Raw genomic sequence first — 21,402 nt, forward strand, 5'->3', positions numbered from 1 at the left:
CTAATAGGAACCTTAGGGTCCATTTGGAAAGACGGAATTTTAGCTCAAAAATCATTATAAAAAGTTAATCTGCTTTTTTTTTTTTTAAATAAATTTTTTATGCCTTCTTATAAAAAATTATTTAAAAAATCAAATCCCGAACCAACATTAAATTATTGGACTTGGACTGTCTCCAGTCCCAAAATCGAATTGGACAATCCAGTCTGGCTTATTGAGTCTACTTTTGGATATCGCTTTGATAATTCGAACCGTTTACTTTTTAGGATTCGTCGAGTACATTATTTCTACAAAAAATCAAGTTAATTGGATAACGGAAATCACGTGTTCAAATTAATTTTGTATGAACCATTTATTTTCTCACTGTTTATTTTTTGGAAGGATAATGTACAAAAATCAACTTTTGGGCCCCGTTTCGATTATTCAAATTGTTCTGTTTTAAAATTAAAAAAATTAGTTTGTTTATAAACATTTTGTATGAACTGTTTATTTTCTTATCGTCTATTTTTTTACAAGAATGATGTGAAAAAATTAATTCAGCCCATTGAACTCACTTTTAAATCCCGTTTTGATTATTCGAGCCGTTCATTTTTAAAAAAAAAATTCTGCAAATGTGACACAAATGAAATGAAAGATCCATTGCATCTCAAGCTTTGTTTGGCAAGTAAAAAAATCATTTTTTTTAAAAAAAATTTTTATTGTCTTGGGTGATTTTTTATTTGTTAGATTTGTGTTACTTTTTTTCCCAAATCCGTTTAGCCTAGACAAACTTTAAAAAAAAATAAAAGAAGATCACCAAAGACCAAAAAACAAACAAACAAACAAAATAAAGAAGTCAACTTTTAATTTTTAAATTTATTTTTAGTTAAAAAAATTCCTATTCTTTTATTTTTATTTCTATTTTAATTTATCGGTCACGTAGTCACCCAAAAGTGACAAGTAATTTGAATTTAAAAATAAAAAAAAATTCACTAAAAATAAAAAAATAAAAATATTACAAAAGAGCTGCCAAAAAATCAATTGCCAAACACACTCTCAATGATTATAAATGTACCACATGAAATAATAAACTAAGGCAAGTTTGGCTATCCTAAATAAGTGCATATTTTTTTATCTTTTTATCTTTTTTTCATCACATCATCTCTCTACTTTTCTGCACATCTTTTCGTAAAAAGACAAAAAGTGCACTTATTTAGGTCATCTCAAACAACTCCTAAATCTAATATAAAACTAAGAAAAATTAGTGAAACATTGCTCTCTAATTTTGTATAGTATTCAACATTTTCACAGAAAAAATTTGACTCAGAAAAATTTTACCTAACTTAGAGAAGTTTCACCCAATTCAAAGAAATTTCAAATTTCACAAAGAAATTTCCCTATAAAAATTGAAATTTCTTTTAGTCGGACCCAAATTTCTTCGAGTCATGCAGAATTTCCCTAAGTCAAATTTTTTTTTATAAAAATGTTGAGAAACCTTAACTATTATAAAAATATTATATATTATTTATTTTATAAAATATTAATATCAATAATATTAAAAAAATTCTCCAATAAAAATATAGTAAATGTAACATTATTGTTATACTTGCTTCAAGACCCTCAATTGAATGATCAGCTCAAAAGTAGATTTTGCCATTTCTCATCTCCTTTTGTAGATTTTGTCACTAAATACTATTTATAAGGGTTGCTTAATTGTTTTTTATATTTATTTTGAGAATCTGTGTGATATAATGTAGTTTTTGTTTATAATTATGAGGCAGGAACAATTTTAAAAGCTTAAAAAAAAGTTAATCATTTGAAAGTTGAGGGAAATATTTTTTGCTTCTAATTTTTTATTATTAACTCTCAAATTAAAAAAAAAAAAAAATAGACCAAACAAGAACTCTGAAAATCCTAATTTGAAATTACATTCACAATATCTTAGCTCTTTTTTTTTTTGGGATGGGGTAGGAGTTATAATTTGGAAACTCTAATTTTTAAAGTAATAGTACTGTGTGTGTCAATTTCCGACCACACTGCCAATCAAGCACTCAGCTGAAAACACTGGCAGAATAGATTAAGCACGAACGACCTGTCACAGAAAGAAAAGATTCCGGCGGTGGTTCGTCCACCCGGGGGCACTTCGACGATCAAGTCATTTATCTCTCAAAGATAGCAAAAGTGCTTAACGCACTATTCAGAGCATAAAAGACATACTTTAGACCCATGGGGTGCCTCTCTTTTATAGCCAACACTTATCTAATCTCAATAGAAGCCTAGCTTCAATGGACTTAGGATTACTGCTAATCTTGGATTCCCAGTAGAATTGGGATAAACTCTTTAAGAGTCTTATTTTTACCCAAATTGTAGTTATCTCTCTTTCTAGGGCTCTCGTCCCTTATCCGCTTATCCCGAATTCCGGTATCTTCGCAGATAACCTTGGCCTAGCCGAAATCATTTCGGCGTCATGACCAGGACACGTGACATTTCGGTTTGCACTCCGGTGCTACCTCGGCCATGTGTTGTCATTCAAAAATTATGTCCCTACAACTGCCCCCTAGGTTTTATTACCTCGACATCCTGAGGTGATGAAACCTATATCATTCATTCTTTTAATCATGACCCCGGTTTAACTTCAGCTTGTAAATATTTCTTAAAATTTTAACAAGTGTTAAACATGACCTCGGTTTAACTTCAATTTGTAAATTTTTCTTAAAATTTCAACAAGTGTTAAATATGACCTCAGTTTAACATCAACTTGTAATTTTTTTTTAAATTTCAACAATTGTTAAATATGACCTCAGTTTAACTTTAACATGTAAATTTTTCTTAAATTTCAACAAATGTTAAACATGACCTCAGTTTAACTTTAACTTGTAAATTTTCTTAAAAATTTTAACAAGTGTTAAACCGATCTTGGCTTGAAAATTTCAACTCCCAAGCATCATTCTCCAACCCTTTGCATGACTTCCACCTACTCCTTTGTGGACCTTATATAAAAAGTCTTTAACTTAAGTTGAGTTTTTCTCTTCTCGGATTTAATCATCTAGGCCGAGATTTTGTCTTCTGGAATCTGGGATCTGCTCACTTTAGGCTGAGCTCTTTTCTTCTCGGACCTAATCATCTAGGCCGAGATCGTGTCGTCTAGGATTCTCCATGTCCGACCTCCCGCGAAGGCTGGTGAGAATGTCCCTTGGTCATGCCATGTTGAGGGGCTACAGGAACCGTTTTCTGCCCCCCTTTTTGGGCACCTTTCTTGGCCGCTGGAATCGGCGTATCTTGTAGCGGGAACGGTGGCTGCATGACGTTGTTTTGCATCAGGAAATTAACAACCATTTGCAGGTCCGCCAATTTGTTCGCCATTCCCTTCATCTCGTCATCCCTCCGCAGGCATTTATCTTTCCATACCTAGAGGTTGTCCTCGTTATAATACCCGCTCCGGTCCGATTTCTTCGGTACGCCGCCCTCCTGGCCGACATTCTTTCCTCCGTGATTCTTATCACGAGTCTCTTTGTTGCAGTTGTCTTCTTCGACGTCAAGGTCAATATGTTTCTCACTCTCAGTAGGGGTGTCGTCCCCAACCTTCTCTTTCTCTCCGTCGTTGGCCATCTATTCTCCTTTCATTCCCACAGACAGCGCCAAATTGTGTGTGTCAATTTCCGACCACACTGTCAATCAAACACTCAGCTGGAGAACACTAGCAGAATAGATTAAACCCGAACGACCTGTCACAAAAATAAGAGATTCGGGCGGTGGTTCGTCCACCCGGAGGCACTCCGACGATCAAGTCAGTTATCTTTTAAAGATAGCAAAAGTGCTTAACTCACTATTCAAAATACAAAAAGCATACCTTAGACTCATGGGGGTGCCTCTCTTTTATAGCCAACACTTACCTAATCCCAATAGAAGCCTAGCTTCAATGGACTTAGGATTACTGCTAATCTTGGATTTCCAGTAGAATTGGGATAAATTCTCTAAGAGTCTTATCTTTACCCAAACTGAAGTTCTATCTCCTTCTAGGACTCTCGTCCCTTATCTACTTATCTCGGATTCCGGTATCTTCGCAGCGGCCTAACTGAGATCATCTCGGCGTCATAACCAGGACACGTGGCACCTCAGTTGATACTCTGGTGCTACCTCGGCCACATGTTGTCATTCAAAAATTATGTCTCCACAAGTACAAAATAGTAAAACGTAAGATCGTGTACATGTAACATGCCTAAGTAACATGTGCATAACCTCTTCACAGAAATTCATTAAGAAAGATAATATTACTCGAATGAAATATGAGATCTGGGCATGACCTTGACAATAAAAGGAGTCATTAATACTAATCATATCTGTAGATTATAACCACTAGATTTATGGCTTCATTCACACCTAAATTCTATTCAAACTTCTACAAGATTTATTAAATTTTCTTTCTTTTCTCATTTTTCTTGATTGGGCGGCATAATCAGATCATCTATATATTACCCCAAAAAAATGGTCTCAGAGTTGAACCAAAAAAAAATATATATATATCTTTCTTCCCCAAAATTTAAAAATTAAACAAAACTTCTCCACATAATAGAAGTCTCAAAATTATCAAGGTCTAATAATTATAAATTAAAAGACCGATAAAAATTGCTTATGATTTTAAAAAGAAAAATGATATTTATTATTAGATATATTGCACCATTTTATTACTATCTATTCTGAATCACACAATAATACTTGCATGAAAACGAAAATGAAAAAAAGTGAAATCATTAACACATATTTTTTATCGAATATTTTATATTAAAATTTCAAAATTAGAAAATTTCCTTCAAGCAATCATCCACACAATCAGTCCAATTAACTGCTATGCTTCCATGTAATTAACCAAAAATATGAGGAACTAAATTCCACAATAAGGACAAATTAGACATTTCACATATGATTAAGGATGATTTAAAATAATTAATATATACAGGTAGACAAACAGGCATTAAAAGTGCTAAATGACCCTGTTTACAAGGTCGTTGATGACTGGCCCAGCGCGGATTCCAAATGTCCTATCCATTGTAGTTTATTCTTCAATTTTTTTTATTAATATGTAAAATGGCCACGTCACCCTCACAACACAACGTACAAGGAGAAAGAACCCTAGTCCACACGACTCGTACATCAAGTTACATGCTGACACGTTTACGGCAGATGTGGATTTGGAATAAATAAAAAGGTTTAGCAATTACACCCCTGTATTACTCTAAAAATACAAGAGGTCTAAAATCACAAACACTTATTTGGAAATCACACTGATCTCTCTTGTCAGTTTACACCATCGGATATAATGATAAATTTCTAATACCCCATTTTCTTACACATTTATAGCTTCTCTTTCTTCTTTATTATTGTTTTCATTATCATTTTCTTTCTTTAATACAATAGTAGCATTTTCAAATCACAACTTTTTTCCATTTCGAAGTATTACTCATGTCTCTTGGCATATTCCCTCTTCAATTGAATGGTTTTGTATTGAAATAGCAAATCATTACATATGTCCATGGCAACAATCCTAATTTTTTTCTTGTGAATTATGTGTAATTATGGTTATTGGCAATTATGTTGGGTTTCAAAGTGAAAGTATAGGCTCAGGGAGTGTTTTAGGAAGTTGGTAAAAAGTTAATTTTTGATTTTTTATCAAGCTTTTTAACTTTTTTGAAAAGTTATTTGAGAAGTTGATAAAAAGTTGGCTTTTGACCTTTTGATTTAATATTTATTTATGGTGTCAAATCAAATTAAAATGATCAAAATATCTTTACCCAACATAGAAAATTTACTTTTTTGCCCTACGCCCCAATTTGTTAACATGGAGGGTGATTACATAATTTCAACACTTGCGTTTTTATCTCTCCCCAAATGATTTTTGTTGCGTTTTGGCTGCCTTGCTTTTTTTCCCTTGCAACAAAAACGCTGTTTTTTACAAATCTTTCCAAAACGGTACTCATTTGAGAATTGACTATTTTAATTAGCTTTTTATAAAATAATGTACAGAAAGTAAAGGGAGTGATGTGATAATTTGTAGTGACTTTTTAACTTTTTTAGCTAAAAATTCACATTCTTAGACAAGGCCTACATGATTGTTAATACAAGTTTTGAGTGATTTGCATTTTATTTAGATGTTTATTTTGACAAGAAAATGTAATAGTTGTGATAAGGATTGTTTGCGTAGAGATGAGAGAAAAGAAATATGTTAGCAGTAGAGGTTATGGATGGAGAGAGATAGTGATAGATGGTAATCTTAGAGTTGTGTTACGATAGTCTTTAATGGCAGTAATAAATAGTGGATAAGGCACCAGATCAATTGTGATAGTGAAAAGAGATACAATGACTTAAGTATATAGAAATAAATAAGGTATTATCATTTGATGTTATAGAAGTGGATGATAAATAGTTAAGATAAAAACGATAGTTGGAGGTGTTATTGAATGCACGAGAAAATTAAATATGGAGCATGCTTTTAACAAGGGCAAAAGTAAAATTTCGGTAATCAACCAACATGGACCTAATGAAGGGGTGTCAATGTTACTTCAATAAAATTTGGAGGGTGTCAGTATAATTTAATCTAAATAAAAAAATAAAAATTGCAGAAACGCTGAGTATCGATGGACGACCAACTCAACAACCACGATAGGCCCAAGTCGTATGTACAACACACAACCCAGGGTGTACACTTGTACGCATACTCTCGTCTCTATACGAACACGTGTATCGTGACGTGGATCTTGCCTTTCTCTCTCCTCCTCCTTCACCCCCGCCATCTCTCTCTATCTTCTGCAAAAGCTAAAAACTCTTCCCTTGCTCTGCGTTTTCTAGAGAGAGAAAGTAGAGACAGATAATGCAGTAGTAGAGAAGCTAGGGTTTGGGCCTCAGTAAATCAACCAATTTCTATTTTTCCTTTCCACCATTGGAGATAGTCGGAGCTCTTCGGTTTTTACTTTTTTTTTTTTTTTTTTTGGTTCTGAGTTTTTTTGAAGTTTTTCGTCGCTGCCAGAGGTTGGTGGTGGTTCGAGAATTGAAGGTATGTTGAATTTGAAGTTTGATTTTTTGAATTATAGTATTGGAGTAGTGGATTTGCTCTGTGAAATTTCGATATTTGGAGATGAAACTTGTGTTGATCTCTCGAATTTGTGTTTGTTTCTGCTATAGAATTTGAATTTGAGTTTCTATTTTTAATGATTTGATTGAAACATTGTTTGTGTTTCATGGAATACTGTTATCAAGTTTAGGACTTTAGAGAGAGAGAGAGGGGGGGGGGGGGGGAGGGGAGATCGTGGAAAATTCAAACTGTTTCGGCTTAGAGAATCGTTTTCGAGTACATTGAAGCGGTCGATTGTAAGTTTAGAAATCACAAAAAGTAGAATTGTATAATTGAGAAATTTTCACTTTGCATCTGTTTGAACGAAAAGTGAACCTTTGAGGATAGTTTGGTCATTTACCTCCTAGGTTATCTTGGATTGATATGATACTCATAATGATCAGTTATGTAACTTATGTTCTTGATATTGGGTGGGGATGGGGAAAGACAACAATGTCCCCCTCCTTTCATATCTTTCCACTCTCTCTCTCTCTCTCTCTCTCTCTCTCTCTCTCTTTCTTTTGAATAATTAATATTTGAATTGGAGCTGGAAATAGTATAAATGACTTGTTCTGTGTCTATATTTGAATCTTGTTATATAACTTGTAAAGATCTGTGTAACTTAGAAGATCTGCCACATATTAAAGCAAATCAAATCAGTGATACTTGGTAGTTGTGTTACCTGTTGATATCTTTCTTGAGCATGATTTCCGATTGATAAACGGTTGTATCTGCGGCTCTGTAACTTTTAATTTTCGGTTAAACACTGTGCATCTGAAAGTATTATCTAGATTCATTTTTTGGTAATTACCCATGTTTAGTTTTGATTGGGAGAACACTTAATATACTTTGGGGTCTCCTTATTTCTTTAATAAATTGGTTTTGTTCTATCCCCAGGGTAAAAAATGACTGTCGCAGGACAGAAAAGTAGTTTTAGGAGTAGGATTTCTTTTGTTGTGGTTGTTATTAGTAGTATAGAGTATTCAAGTATTAAGATGATTTCACTTTTTATTAAGGATTTATTAAGCTTCAATGGAGACAATCGAAATTTTGGCGAATGATAGTTCAGGTAAAGTAGCATATTTTTTTTCTGGTTTTTGGCCAGGAGACCACTCTATACTTGACTCCGAACGTATTTAGAAATTATTTCCACAGTTTCTGCCACTAAATTCAAGTTGGTTTCAAATGCTGGCTTTTCTTTTGTCTCTCTCTCCATGCATAGAAACAAAGCTTGTTGGGCCGGCCTGATCACCAATATTATACTTTTTAGTGGATCTTTGCAGCTGCACTCCTGTCGTTTGATTTGGTTTAGCCATGTTTGCAAAGATAGTAATAAGAGAAACTCACTGAACGTTTGGGTTCCTAGGCACTAAATGGACTTAAATTCATGAAATTGTATTAAGGATGAGTTAATCCCTGTATTCTTATCTCTATCTGACATTTTCAGCTTGAATTATTTTTATTTATTTATTTATTTATGAGAGTACTGTTATATCTTGAAACATTTATCTAAATGACAATTGACATGGATATGCTTACGCAGCCGACTGACTGTTCTGTCAAAAAACGGAAGTGGTGGCTGTCAAAAGGATTTTCTTGTGTCATCTCTGAATCATTCAAGAATACCAGTTTGGTGCTTGGACCATGGGAAATAGTGAAGAGACAAAGCCTTCTAAGCCTGTGAAACCATCTTCACCTCCATTGGTAAGCTAATAACTATTTGGGACCTCCTGACTCTGTTGGGTGAGAACATTTGTCATTTAATTTGAGAAAAAAATTGTGAAGAAGCGTCATATGTATTTTGAGTATACGGTATTGTCATTTTCTGTTACGTCCACTTGATGTTATTGGCCCTTCCTTTTGTATTGACAGGATCAGGCCAACAACATTCATGTCTATCCTGATTGGGCAGCCATGCAGGTTTTTCACTCTATGTATACTCTTATTTATCTATATCTGTAAAATTAATTGCTTAAACATATGTATCGAAAACAAAAATTGAAGTAATCATTTTCTCAAGTCTATATTGAAGTAGTGATCCAAGATAGTTTGTTGCACCTTTAGGCATATTATGGCGCCAGAGTTGCTGTACCACCATATTTTAACTCAGCCGTTGCATCTGGTCATGCTCCTCACCCTTATATGTGGGGACCACCACAGGTATGATATGATGCAAAGTTTCATTTTGTAATTTTCAGCTACCTTCGAGTCATCTAAGGATGCTGAGGCAATTTGTAACTTAAATTAAACTATCTGTTTTACCAGCATATGATGCCACCTTACGGGCCGCCTTATGCAGCAATCTATGCGCATGGAGGTGTTTATGCACATCCTGGAGTTACTCTTGTAAGTCTGCTTTCTATTAGTTTTGGTTTTCTTTATGACTCAGAATCATAATTGGTTAATCTTAGAATGTTTCGTAGTTGAGTTCTTGGGGTACTCCATTCCCTCCACACTGCTTCTGAGAAGTAGGTGGGTGTCGTACTGAAAGTTGGAAGCATCAGCCTAGTAAATTGTACAATGACGATAACCATGTGCCTGGAAATGTGACTTTCAATCAACTATTATGCCCCCCTTTTAGCCCTTGTTTTAAACAACCACCATCTCCCAAAATGATGTAATTAGCTTATGAATTAAATGCAACCGTAACTAGAATATCAGATTGAGCTCTAATGGGTATGTGTTTGGTTTCCAATTCCATAATTCTATGGGTCATAATGACATGGTTTAGGGGTTACATCTTCTTTTAGCAAATCTTTGGTACTTATATTTTCAGTGATCTTTTATTCTTGTCGTTATATTTGGTCGTGAAATTAAGAACTACTTTAGAGAGAGAAGAGGGATTATTGTCTTTACTAACTGCATAAGCACACATGGATGGATTTTGGATCTTATTTTGAGTGGCAATGCAGGCTGCCATTCCAAACATGGAAACACCTACCAAGTCATCAGGAAATACAGATCAAGGTTTAGTGAAGAAATTGAAAGAGTTTGATGGGCTAGCAATGTCAATAGGCAATGGTAATGCAGACAGTGCTGAGGGAGGAGCTGACTCTCAGAGGTTGGTTGCAGTAACACAATTTTATAATATGCCTTATTTACACCTCTCATAAAAAGGTTAACTTTTAAATTTTATGATCATGTCAACAGTGAGGAGACAGAAGGTTCTAGTGATAGAAGTAATGGAAATACGGGAGGGGTAAGAGTCACCCTCTCTGCTTAAGCACTATTTGCACCAGCTAGTGCTTTTACACCGTTTTAGTTGATTTCCATGTGCATTATAGTGAAGAGTGTCATAAGTCTTAGTGGTCTCCCATCTTTTGTCAGGCGGGTCAAAATGGTAGGAAAAGAAGCCGCGAGGAAATACCATCTATTGGTAAGATTCATTTTTCACTATGTTAATAACAATAACATTTACCTTGATTGCTATTTCCCAGTTAGGATTGGTTCTTTTAGTAGTACATTATCGATACATAACAAAATGATATGTCTTTTTGGTTCCAGTGCTTCTGAGAAATGGGATAATAATTGATCAATTATGTATAGCATACCATGCTTTTCATGCTGTACGCTTTATCTTTGACGTTGTGCAAGGATGGTAGAGATATCTTCTTTCCAAATAGTTGAAAATCTAATACTAGATATATGGATAAAATTACCTATTACGCAGAACATTGTTTTATTGTACCTGAAGCCTTTTAGTCAATTCTTTTACCCTTTGTGAAGACAAGAACTTGAGAACAACAATGGGAACAATAAAAAGGAGAAAAGGAACTGTTTCTGTTTTGGGAACTATTTAAGGAACTTTATTTCTTGATTAATTTATTTGTTTGTTTGCTCGATTGTCAACAGGTGAAGATGGGAAGACAAAAACTCAGAGCAGTCCAGTTCCAGTGGGTGAAATAAATGGTGCTCTTGATAAAGTTATGGGTGTCATTGTCCCTTCTCCAAGTGTTGCAGGAAATATGGTGGGAACTATCACGGCATTGGAGCTCGGGAATTCTCCAAATGCAAATGCTAGTCCAAATGGTGCCTTGTTGCAGGTACAGTGACATTCTGCATATGTTCCTCCTTTATTCCTTTAGTTCTACTTGTTTCCTTCTGCATCACATATATATGCTTTGGGCTTATCGAGTATTTGAATATGTTTGGTTGAGATTAATCATTTTTGCCAAAAACCAATACAGGAAGATACAAAAAGATCTAAAACGGGCCAGAGGGCTTCGTGCTGTTCCAGTGATCTGTGCTTTAAATTGGAATTGCATCATGCTGGCCCAAAGTTTATTATCTTGAATCTAACTTGCATTTTTTGTGTTTTCAATTTAATACTCAGAATGACCGGGAGCTGAAACGGGAAAGAAGGAAACAATCTAATCGAGAATCTGCCAGAAGGTCCAGATTGAGGAAGCAGGTATAGTAAATATGGGAACGTGCAACTTGAACTTGTTTTCCATTGATTTTTACCAATTAGTGGTCCTTATATTGTGACTAATCCTGTTATTTTCCTGGTCCAGGCTGAGGCTGAAGAACTTGCAACAAGAGTTGAATCCCTTGTCACTGAAAATATGTCGCTTAAGTCGGAAATTAATCAACTGACTGAGAATTCAAAGAAACTGAAGCTTGAAACTGCTATGTTAATGGTACAATATAACCTCATTTGCTTTTTTAATTATGATTAATCACCAACCATTGCCTTGTTTGTCTCTTCACCTTTCGGAGTGCTCATATATGGGTTTAAACTCAGGAAAAGTTGAAAAATGCACAAGGAGGACGAACCGAGAACCTGTTGTCTAGAGTCAACAATTCTGGATCTGTTGAGAGAAGCGACGAAGGGAGTGAAATGTATGAGTCTAACTCAAAGACCGGTGCAAAGCTCCATCAACTTCTCGATACTAGTCCCCGGACAGATGCTGTGGCTGCTGGCTGATCAAGGAAACTGTATGGCTGTTAACTCTTAAGCATCTTTTTAATTTAAAAATTTTAAGTTAATTGAGTACTTTTGGCGTAATTACAAGCCCAAAATTACCGCTAACATTAGCAGAGGAACATATAATAGCTGAATAGAAATTAAGAACACAGAAGACTCTGATTTTTACTTGTGATTTAGATCTCTCTTGGCAGGACTGATTTGTGTTTTATTAGATTCAGAGTGCCGGAATGGCCACTGCTTGTTGATGTAACTCAAAATTTTAAAAAAAGCCCCCCTAGATTTGGAGTGTACTGGAACTATTTTTGTGGTTTGTGTAATTATTGAGCATTTTTAAGGACCATTTATGATGTTGAATCTCTTTGAAAATGTGTTTTTTTTTTAATTTTTCTTTGGAAATGTAGTCTAGAAGATCCAAGATGCACAAGTGATTTCATTTTCTTTTGTTTGCCTTTTCTTCAATAAATCCAAGATCTAAACAAAACCTATAGGTATGGAAAGGAAAAGATTGGAAGGGGAAATTTTTTCCCCTTTTTTGGATGCTTTTAAGAGGAATAAGAGGGAAAGGGTTTGAAGGGTGGTGAAACTCTTCCTCTCACCACTTTGAAGGGAAAGAAAAGTGAGTTATTCTTACCTCTTTTGCTCAATTTTTCATAGAAAGTTTTTTTTTTTTTGTTTTCCCCCCCACCCACCTTCCTTTTTGCCCCTATCTAGCACCCCCCCCCCCCCCCCCCCCCCCCCCCCCCCCCGGCGTTTCAAAGCAAATTGTTTTTGTTTTCATCCTTATCTACTCATATGTTATCCAATTTGCTTTCCTTTCTTCTTCCTTTCCATTAATGTTTTTTACTCCACTTGGCCTCCAAACTTAAAAGGACATAGTGAGGTAAGGGGGAGGCGGAAGCAGAGTTAGGGTTTGAACCCATGACTAAATCAACAGCATTTTAAATACTCGACCAGCCTTGCTCTTTGGCCTACCCTTTTGGTGTTTTTTAATGTATTTTTTTTTCTTTTCAATTCCATCTAAAATTATGTTTAAAATAATCATAATTTGTAAATGGTTATTCCATTTTGCTTGAACTAGGTCATGTTTCATTATATTTTCTTGTTGAGTGATCGTAGCTGTTTCCATACCAAAATTGTTATGAGATTTATCAATTTATATCCAAATCCAATTTCCAAATGAAGAAATTGAAGTATATATACATATATAGCTGACCTCTGTCAAATTTGATTAGATTAAATTTGAATTGAATTTGATTTGAATCAACTTATATTTCAATGTTTATATTGAAATTTGATTCTAGATTTTTTTGCTAGATTTGGCTCCCCAAGCCATGCCTCAAATAGAAAAGACAAACACCACAATTATTATTGGGATAATATATTATATAAATAAAATTTCTCTCAAGGTAAGTGAGAAGTGTGTGGGGTGCAAATAATAGCAAAATGTTTAGCTGAAAATGCTAATGACTCATATAAGGATGTCATTAGCTTCGGTAAACTTGCAAAAAGATCACTCATACGTGTGAAAATGATAAAAAGAATGTCAAAGTGTTTTGAGATGTGTGAAAAATGTTTTGAAATTTTTTTTTTCCCCTTCTTATTGACATTAAGCCCAACTGTGCAAGATTGTTTTTGGGATAAATTATACTTGGTATTCCTATATTTTTAAAACTTGACATAAAATATTATTTTATGTCAAGTATATATTTTACTTTTTAATTCATTGGTCATTAATGAAGTTAAGAGAAATTGAAAATGGAAGGATTAAAAGTGAAATTTCAGTAAAAATGTAAGGAATAAAATGAAATTTTTGTGTAAGTATAAAGGTGTTAATGAAACATTAAAAATATCATATATGTTTTAAATGATGAATTTCGTCAATTTTATTAATGATAGATGGATGTAAGGGTAAAATTGTAATTTGAGTTAAAGTGTAGGAAATTAACTGTTATAATTAAAAATAAAAATATTAAAATAAAATTTAGTGTAATTTATCTTTTTTTTTTATACTGAGATTTTTTTTTTTATACTGAGCTGGTTAGTAAGTGCAATTTATCATATAGGTAAAAGGAAAATGTCTCGTAGCTCAAATTTTGTGGCTCAAAAGTGGCTCAAATGGCCAAAACGACGTCGTTTTGGCCATTTTTATGTTGTTCTGTATTCAAAACGACGTCGTTTTGGCCATTTGAGCCACTTTTGAGCCACAAAATTTGAGCTACGTAGCATTGTCGTATGTAAAATTGTAATTCGATACTTTTTCATTGCACCAAACCATATGCGTAAGATAGTTTTCACCCATACTATTTTGCTAACTTACATCATTACAACAGCACCAATAATGCCGTTTGTTGCTGCTCATGTGGGTGCTCTATAACTTTTATTTTATTTATAGTTTATGAAACAAAAGTAAAAAAAAAAAATTGCAAAAAAAAAAAAAAAAAAAAATATTAAAGAAGTGAAGAGGAAATACTTTTTGACTTGGAGAAATAACAAAACAGTATTTATTATCCTAAAATAATTACAAAAGCATTGTAAACTTTTTACATTTTAATGATTGAAGTCATAAACTTTTCTATGAATCTGTCATTATTTTAAGAGAATCACTGATTTGTAAATTTTCCTTTTAACTTTTGCATCTAAATGATTAACTTTTAGCTTGCAAAGTTACACCAAACATAACAGTTAGGCTCGTGGGTCGATTTGGATCAATTTTAATCATCAATCAAATTGGCTTGGGTGGATTGCGAATTTTTTATCCTGTTGAATTTTAAAATTGGAGAGTTAGCGAATATTTTGATTATTTTAAACTAGTGGTTTGAACATGTTGGATAAGTTAAAAAAACATGATAGAGGAAAAGATCATTGAACTTACAATCATAATTTTTTTGCAATTTCAACAAAAAATATTATTTGTTTAAATACCAACACAACTTTCAAAAATATTTTTCATAAATCAATATATAAAACAATCAATTTTTTTTTTTTTAAATTTACACAATGCAATAAAAATAAGGAATGAGTAATCATGTGATTAATGGAATTAGGGTTGAGGAATGTGTATGCAGGTGCCAGATAAAATTTGTGTACACATGTAGATGTAGGGACGGAATCAGGATTTCATTAGTGGAGGGGCCAAAAGACAAATAAAATTTTTCACTATATACATAAGTACGCATGTATGTACAATATGATATATAAATTATAGGGGAATTTTTTTTAAGGTCCCTAATAAGAGTAATTTACCGCATAAAGGACACCAAAAATAGGAATGATGTCTCAGGTCCCTCACTAACGACAGGCGCGTTTTTAATTTTTTTTTGGATCAAAATACCCTTCACAGATCAACATAGAATGCTCAACTCGATTGCATTCCGACGACTCAATTCATTCCAAACATCCAACCATTTTCATGAGTAAGAGAACATGAGAATTAGGGTTTCACTATCATCTTCACTATCGCCATTACGGTTTCATTATCTTCTGCAAAACTCTTTTCAATTCGTTCCTCACAAATTTCTCTGACCCGTTTTCATTGTTCATCGTCATCTCAGTTCATCTTCATCTCATTGCATCTTCATCTCAAGCCATTTCAGTTCGAAATTAGGGTTTTCATCATCACTCTGGTAAGTTTTCTCCAATCCAACTAGTTTTTCTCCGAAACACAGTTGACTAGCCTTCCATTACTTAGGATTTCAATTTCGTAATAAAAACCTACATGAATTTGAAAAATGTTATTTCTCTAAGTTTCGCACTTATTCTTAAAGATGTTTGTGTGATTTTGTCTGTAAATTTCTCTGTCATTTGAATTTCTCTGGTATTTGCTTGATCTATGTGTTTTCTTTGAATTTTCTCTAGCATGTTTATTCCCCCATTTGTTTCTGGTTATTCCATATTTTTCTCTGGTTTTCTGTAAATTTCTCTGGCATTTTCATATTTTGGAATTCATATTTTTTTTGGCTTGCCATGTTTAATTTTCTCTGTCATATATGTAATTTTCTCTGGCTTGCCATGTGCAATTTTCTTTGGTATGTTTATTTTGTTCCATTCTTAAATTTTCTATGGCCACATCACTTTTCTCTTTTGTGTGGTTCTGTTATGTTCCATTTTCTCTAGTTGTTTGTAAATTTCTCTGGCATTTTCATATTATGGAATACACACGTGTTTAATTTTCTCTAGCTTACCATGTGTAATTTTCTCTGGTATGTTTATTTTGTTCCATTCTTGAATTTTCTCTAGCCACATCACTTTTCTCATTTGTGTGTGTCTGTTATGTTCAATTTTCTCTGGTTGTCTATAAATTTCTCTGGCATTTTCTTATTATGGAATGACATTTTCTCTAGTTTACCTTGTTTAATTTTCTTTGGCATATATGTAATATTTTCTGGCTTACCATGTATAATTTTCTCTGATATGTTTATTTTGTTCCACACTTGAATTTTCTATGGCCACATCATTTTTCTCCTTTGTGTGTGTCTGTCATGTTCTATTTTCTTTGGTTGTCTGTAAATTTCTCTGGGATTTTTATATTATGGAATGCATATTTTCTCTAGCTTGCCTTGTTAATTTTCTCTGGCATATATGTAATTTCTCCTGGCTCGCCATGTGTAATTTTCTCTGGTATATGTTTGGTTTGTTCCATTCTTGAATTTTCTTCGGCCACATCACTTTTCTCCTTTGTGTGTGTTTGTTATGTTCCATTTTCTCTTGTTGTCTGTAAATTTCTCTGGGATTTAATGTTGACATCTTTATGTTTTCATTGTCTAAAAATGACGAAACGTAAAAGCAGCAAAACACCATAAACACCAAGTAAGAAACAGAAACTCTATAAATAAGATAATCTAATTTGAATATTTCTTAAAACTAACTATACCTATAATTTGTATGCAGTGTGGATTGTGGCCTCTTCATTTGCTACATAATGAGACAATATAGCAATCATGAACCTATTAGCTCAACATTGTCAAAACAAGACGTAAGGTTCACGAGGATAGAAAATCATAGAGAGATTTGCGACTGAAATTGGCCGGTCATGGACAGAACCAATTGAAATATCATCAAAAGAAGAACTAAAAGTATAATAGTGAAAGCATACTAGTGAAATGAAGACAATGTACATAATGTAATAAGGAATGACCCTTCAATTTTTTTTTTCATACATTGAAGAAATGATGTTTTTGACATATATGTATATATATTGTTTTAACTAATGTAAATTTCATAACTATCAATGGTTAAATATTTTTTTTTATAATTCATATTTAGTGGTGATTATCAACACAATCCATGCAAAGAAAATTGTCTAAAGAAATTTTTCTTGTATGAAGTTACCAGAATTTCACAGAAAAATTTAACTCGTATCGTGCCAAAAGGGTGCCTATATGATCATGTAATTTGTAATGCACTGTGTTGGTACGAAACAATCATCAAATTCAAAAAACACAATGCACATTGTAGTTTTCTCTGCTATTGGCAAATTTCTCTAGATGAATTTGAGCACACAAAACACAGTACACTATTAGCAAATTTCTCTGGATGAATTTGACCTCACAAAACATAGTGCAGAAAGTAATTTTCTCTGCTAGTGGCAAATTTCTCTAGATGAATTTGCCACAATGCACATAGTAAATTTCTCTGGATGAATTTCACCTCACAAATTTCTCTAGATGAATTTGACCTTACAAAACATAGTGCACAAAGTAATTTTCTCTGTTACTGGCAAATTTCTCTGGATAAATTTGCCACAATGCACATAGTAAATTTCTTTGGATGAATTTGACCTCACAAATTTCTCTACTATTGACAAATTTCACTGGATGAATTTGACTTCACAAAACGCAATGCACATTTCAACAAACACAATGCACATAGCAAATTTCTCTGCTATAGGAAAATTTCTCTGGATCAATTTGATTGGTATTATAAAGGCACTCCCAAAGTATGTTTCTAAAAACGCAACATAAAAAGTAATTTTCATTGCTATTAAAAAATTTCTCTGGATGAATTTGATTGGTATTATATATGCACTGTCCAAAAAGTACATTTCACAAAACAAAATACACAAAGTAATTCTCAAATGTATTATTCAATCAACAAATGTAATATCCTCAACTATTTAACAAAGGTTCCTTGCATGTCCTCTTATTATGGCGATCAATCCTATCACATCGACTACACTTAATCACCCTTTTAAACTCTTCAGTAGAAGCAATTTTGTTCTTCTTTGGCCTCCCAGCTGGTCTCTTACTCAATGCAAGTAAAATCATAGCATCATCAATTCAATTCGCATGAAACATTAATGATAATAGTATCATTCCCATATTTGCACAGCAACAACACTGCATTGTCCATCTAAACTAAAACAAAAAATACCAAAAATAACTTGTTCAATATAAAAATACTTCACAAGAACAACATAAAAGTCTAGAAAAATTTCTAATAATTATAATTTTCTCTGGATTATAATACCTACCTTATAATGTTCTTTGGACTCAAATAAAAGTCCAGAGAAATTTACAAACTTAAATTCACCTTCAAGATAACAAAAACAAAATTACAGAAGAATTAATGAATCTAGAGAAAATCACAGAGATATTCAATGCTAACTATTAAACACAATCATAGACAAAAATCACACAGAAGATCAGTTATCAAATTATAAGCTTCTCTGTGATTTTCACTGGACTACAAGCTTATAATTTTCTCTGTGTGATTGTGCATTATTGGACTCAAATCAGAATGCAGAGAATTTCTCTGGAATATAAACATACAATTTTCTCTGGAATATGAACATATAATTTTCTCTGGAATACAAAGCACAGTGTAGAAAAATGAAAAGTGCAGAATAAATGAAAAAAACAGAGCACAAAACTTAAGACAGTGAAGAAAAACAGAGCCGGTCTCCAAACACGAAGAACAAAACTTATCATTGATAAACATGTAACACAGAATGAAAAATCAACTCCATTGTCAATAACAAAGAATGAAAAATCAACTTCAAAAATCCAAAAATAATTCACTAAGCTGGCTTTTCTATTACTTTGATCAAAACTGAAAATAAAAACCTAATTCAAAATAAACTACAAAAACTTATTTGAAATCAAAGTCCATATATACAAATCAAATGAAAAATAAAAAACTTAAACTGATTATTAAACTTACCTGATTCAGCTCTACTGGAAATTTGAGCTTCAACACGACTTCAACTTCTACACGATCAACGAAACTCAACTACTATACGACTACAAAATTCCTATAAAATTTCCACGAAATCTGCATCATCGAAATCTCCATCGATCGCCAAGTTCATCCCAAAGTAATCTTCCATAAAAATAGTAACGTAATCTTCGGATTCCAAAATTGAAAACCACGTATAATATACAAAAGGGTAAAATAGGTATTTTATAAACTAAACTAACATTGAGAGACCTTAGACACTAGAAAATATTATTGTGGATCTCTCCTCATACTAAAAGTTGGATAGGGACCTTAGACCAATTTTCCCTAAATTATATCTATACACATAAAAAAATTCAAATACCATAGAAGTAATTTTTAATACGATGAAAAAGATTTTTTGGTACAAAATAATAATAAAAAAATGCAAGATGGGATAAGAATGAGATATGTATTTTATGTATAAAATGAGATAAATATTTTTAAAATGCTGTGACAAATTATGTTTTTCACAAAAACAGAGAACTATGGCCCCACATAATCTTCTTTTAGTTTCATCCCTGTGTAGATGGAATGAGTAGATTTTTAAGCTGGTGACAATTTTAAACTGCATGCCAATTAAATTGTTATTCTTTTTTATTAATAACTCACTCAGTTTAACTTACTCACTTTCTCAAACCGCATGAATTAATTTGGATCATCGTGAATTAGCGGATCAATGATTTTCTTACACACTCGAGTGGCAATCATGGACCAAAAGGATCCCCATAATACAAGGCATAACAATATCACTACAAGAAAAGTGGGCTTATAAGACGGAACTATTTGCGACGGCACACTTGCCGTCTCAAAAAGTCACTTTTTGCGACGACAGAAAATGCCGTCTAAAAAAAGCAGAGTATTTGCGACGGCATAATTTGCCCTCTCAAAAAAGGAGAGTATTTGCAACGGTATTTTCTGCCATCGCAAATACCCTCCTTTTTTGAGACGGCATTTTCTGCCGTCGCAAATACTCTGTTTTTTTGAGACGGCAGAAAATGCCGTCGCAAAAAAGTGACTTTCGTGTTTTTTTTTTTTTGTTTTTAGTGAATATTTTTAAAATTTTAAATATTTTTTTTAGATGCACCTTACTTAGGTGTATCTAAAAAATAAAAAATTTATGAAAAAATATTTTAAAAATTAATAAATACATAAAAATATAAAAAAAATGTATTGAATTATTGTATTTTTTTTTTTTGTATTTTTGGTATTTAGTGAATTTTTATTTTTACAATTTTTTTACTTTTTAGGTGTATTTTATGTTAGGTGTGTCTAAGAATTAAAAAAATTACTTAAAATATTAAAAAAATACAGTAAAAACAATATAACACGGAAAACAAGAAAGTATAATTTTCCCAAAAGAGTTTTTGGAAAACTCTAACCTAGCATAGTAATCATATATATACAGTCACAAAATAGTTTGAATAAATTCAACGGTATTTTTTTGTCACAAAAAAAATTTAAAAAAACGATGTCGTCTTACTCTTTTGATATAACATTTCTCTTTTCATTCATTTTTTCATCTTCCTGTCTCTTTGCCTCTATCTCTGTCTCTTCTCTTTATCTCTTTCACTCATCACTCTTCTTTCTCTATCTGTCTGTTTCTCTCTCTCATTTTCTCTCTGTGTCTCTCGCCTATCTCTCTTCTCTCTATCTCTCTCATCTGTCTTCTCTCGCTCATCTCTCTTCTCTCTCTGTCTCTCTCTTTTTCTGTGTCTCTCTCTCGCTTATCTCTTTTCGCTCTATTTCTCTTTCTTTTTGTCTATCTCTCGCTTATCTCTTGTTTCTCTTTCTTTTTTTATCTCTCAATCTCTTTCTCTCTCTATCTCTTTTTTTGTCTATCTCTCTCTCTCTCTCCCTGCCTCTCTCTCACTCATCACTCTTATCTTTCTCTCTCTCTGTCTGCTTATCTGTTTGTCTATTTCTCCCTCACTATGTTCGCCTTGCTCACTCTCTCTCTCTCTCATCTTCTCTATTTATCGAGCTCCTTCTTGATTTATCGATCTACTATAAGAAAATACACTTTTAGCAACCACTTTCTCTCTCTCTCGTTCATCACTATGTCTCTGTCTCTATCTCTTTTATTTATCTGTCTCTCACAAAATTAAAATATTTTTAAAATATTTTTAAAATATTTAAAAAATTGATTTGAATTAAGTTTTGAAAAGAGCTTTAAATT

General features: G+C 32.9%; 1 protein-coding gene across 2 annotated transcripts; it reads left to right on the forward strand.

The window, feature by feature from the left end:
• The first annotated feature begins 6,565 nt into the window (after positions 1-6,565).
• LOC114304933 (common plant regulatory factor 1) lies at positions 6,566-12,351 on the forward strand. Of its 2 annotated transcripts, none has more exons than XM_028250081.2 (12): positions 6,566-7,024; positions 8,625-8,785; positions 8,954-9,001; positions 9,146-9,241; positions 9,347-9,427; positions 9,994-10,142; positions 10,232-10,280; positions 10,409-10,457; positions 10,934-11,124; positions 11,415-11,492; positions 11,596-11,721; positions 11,826-12,351. In XM_028250081.2, the coding sequence occupies exons 2-12, from the start codon at positions 8,726-8,728 to the stop codon at positions 12,006-12,008; spliced, it is 1,110 nt and encodes a 369-aa protein (XP_028105882.2). In that variant the 5' UTR covers positions 6,566-7,024; positions 8,625-8,725; the 3' UTR covers positions 12,009-12,351. The 2 variants fall into 2 exon arrangements, with proteins under 2 accessions (XP_028105882.2, XP_082725955.1); XM_082869829.1 differs by having other exon boundaries at positions 6,598-7,024; positions 8,625-8,824.
• Positions 12,352-21,402: the final 9,051 nt, after the last annotated feature.

Source organism: Camellia sinensis, chromosome 5 (assembly GCF_055761805.1).
Source record: "Camellia sinensis isolate YWXY chromosome 5, ASM5576180v1, whole genome shotgun sequence".
Lineage (NCBI taxonomy): Eukaryota > Viridiplantae > Streptophyta > Magnoliopsida > Ericales > Theaceae > Camellia > Camellia sinensis.

Excerpts from the sequence above, each read along its gene's own strand:
- LOC114304933 (XM_028250081.2), top strand. The coding sequence starts at position 8,726 with ATGGGAAATAGTGAAGAGACAAAGCCTTCTAAGCCTGTGAAACCATCT. Across the intron at positions 8,786-8,953 it reads AACCATCTTCACCTCCATTG|GATCAGGCCAACAACATTCA; the intron begins GTAAGCTAATAA and ends TTGTATTGACAG. Across the intron at positions 11,125-11,414 it reads CAAATGGTGCCTTGTTGCAG|AATGACCGGGAGCTGAAACG; the intron begins GTACAGTGACAT and ends TTTAATACTCAG.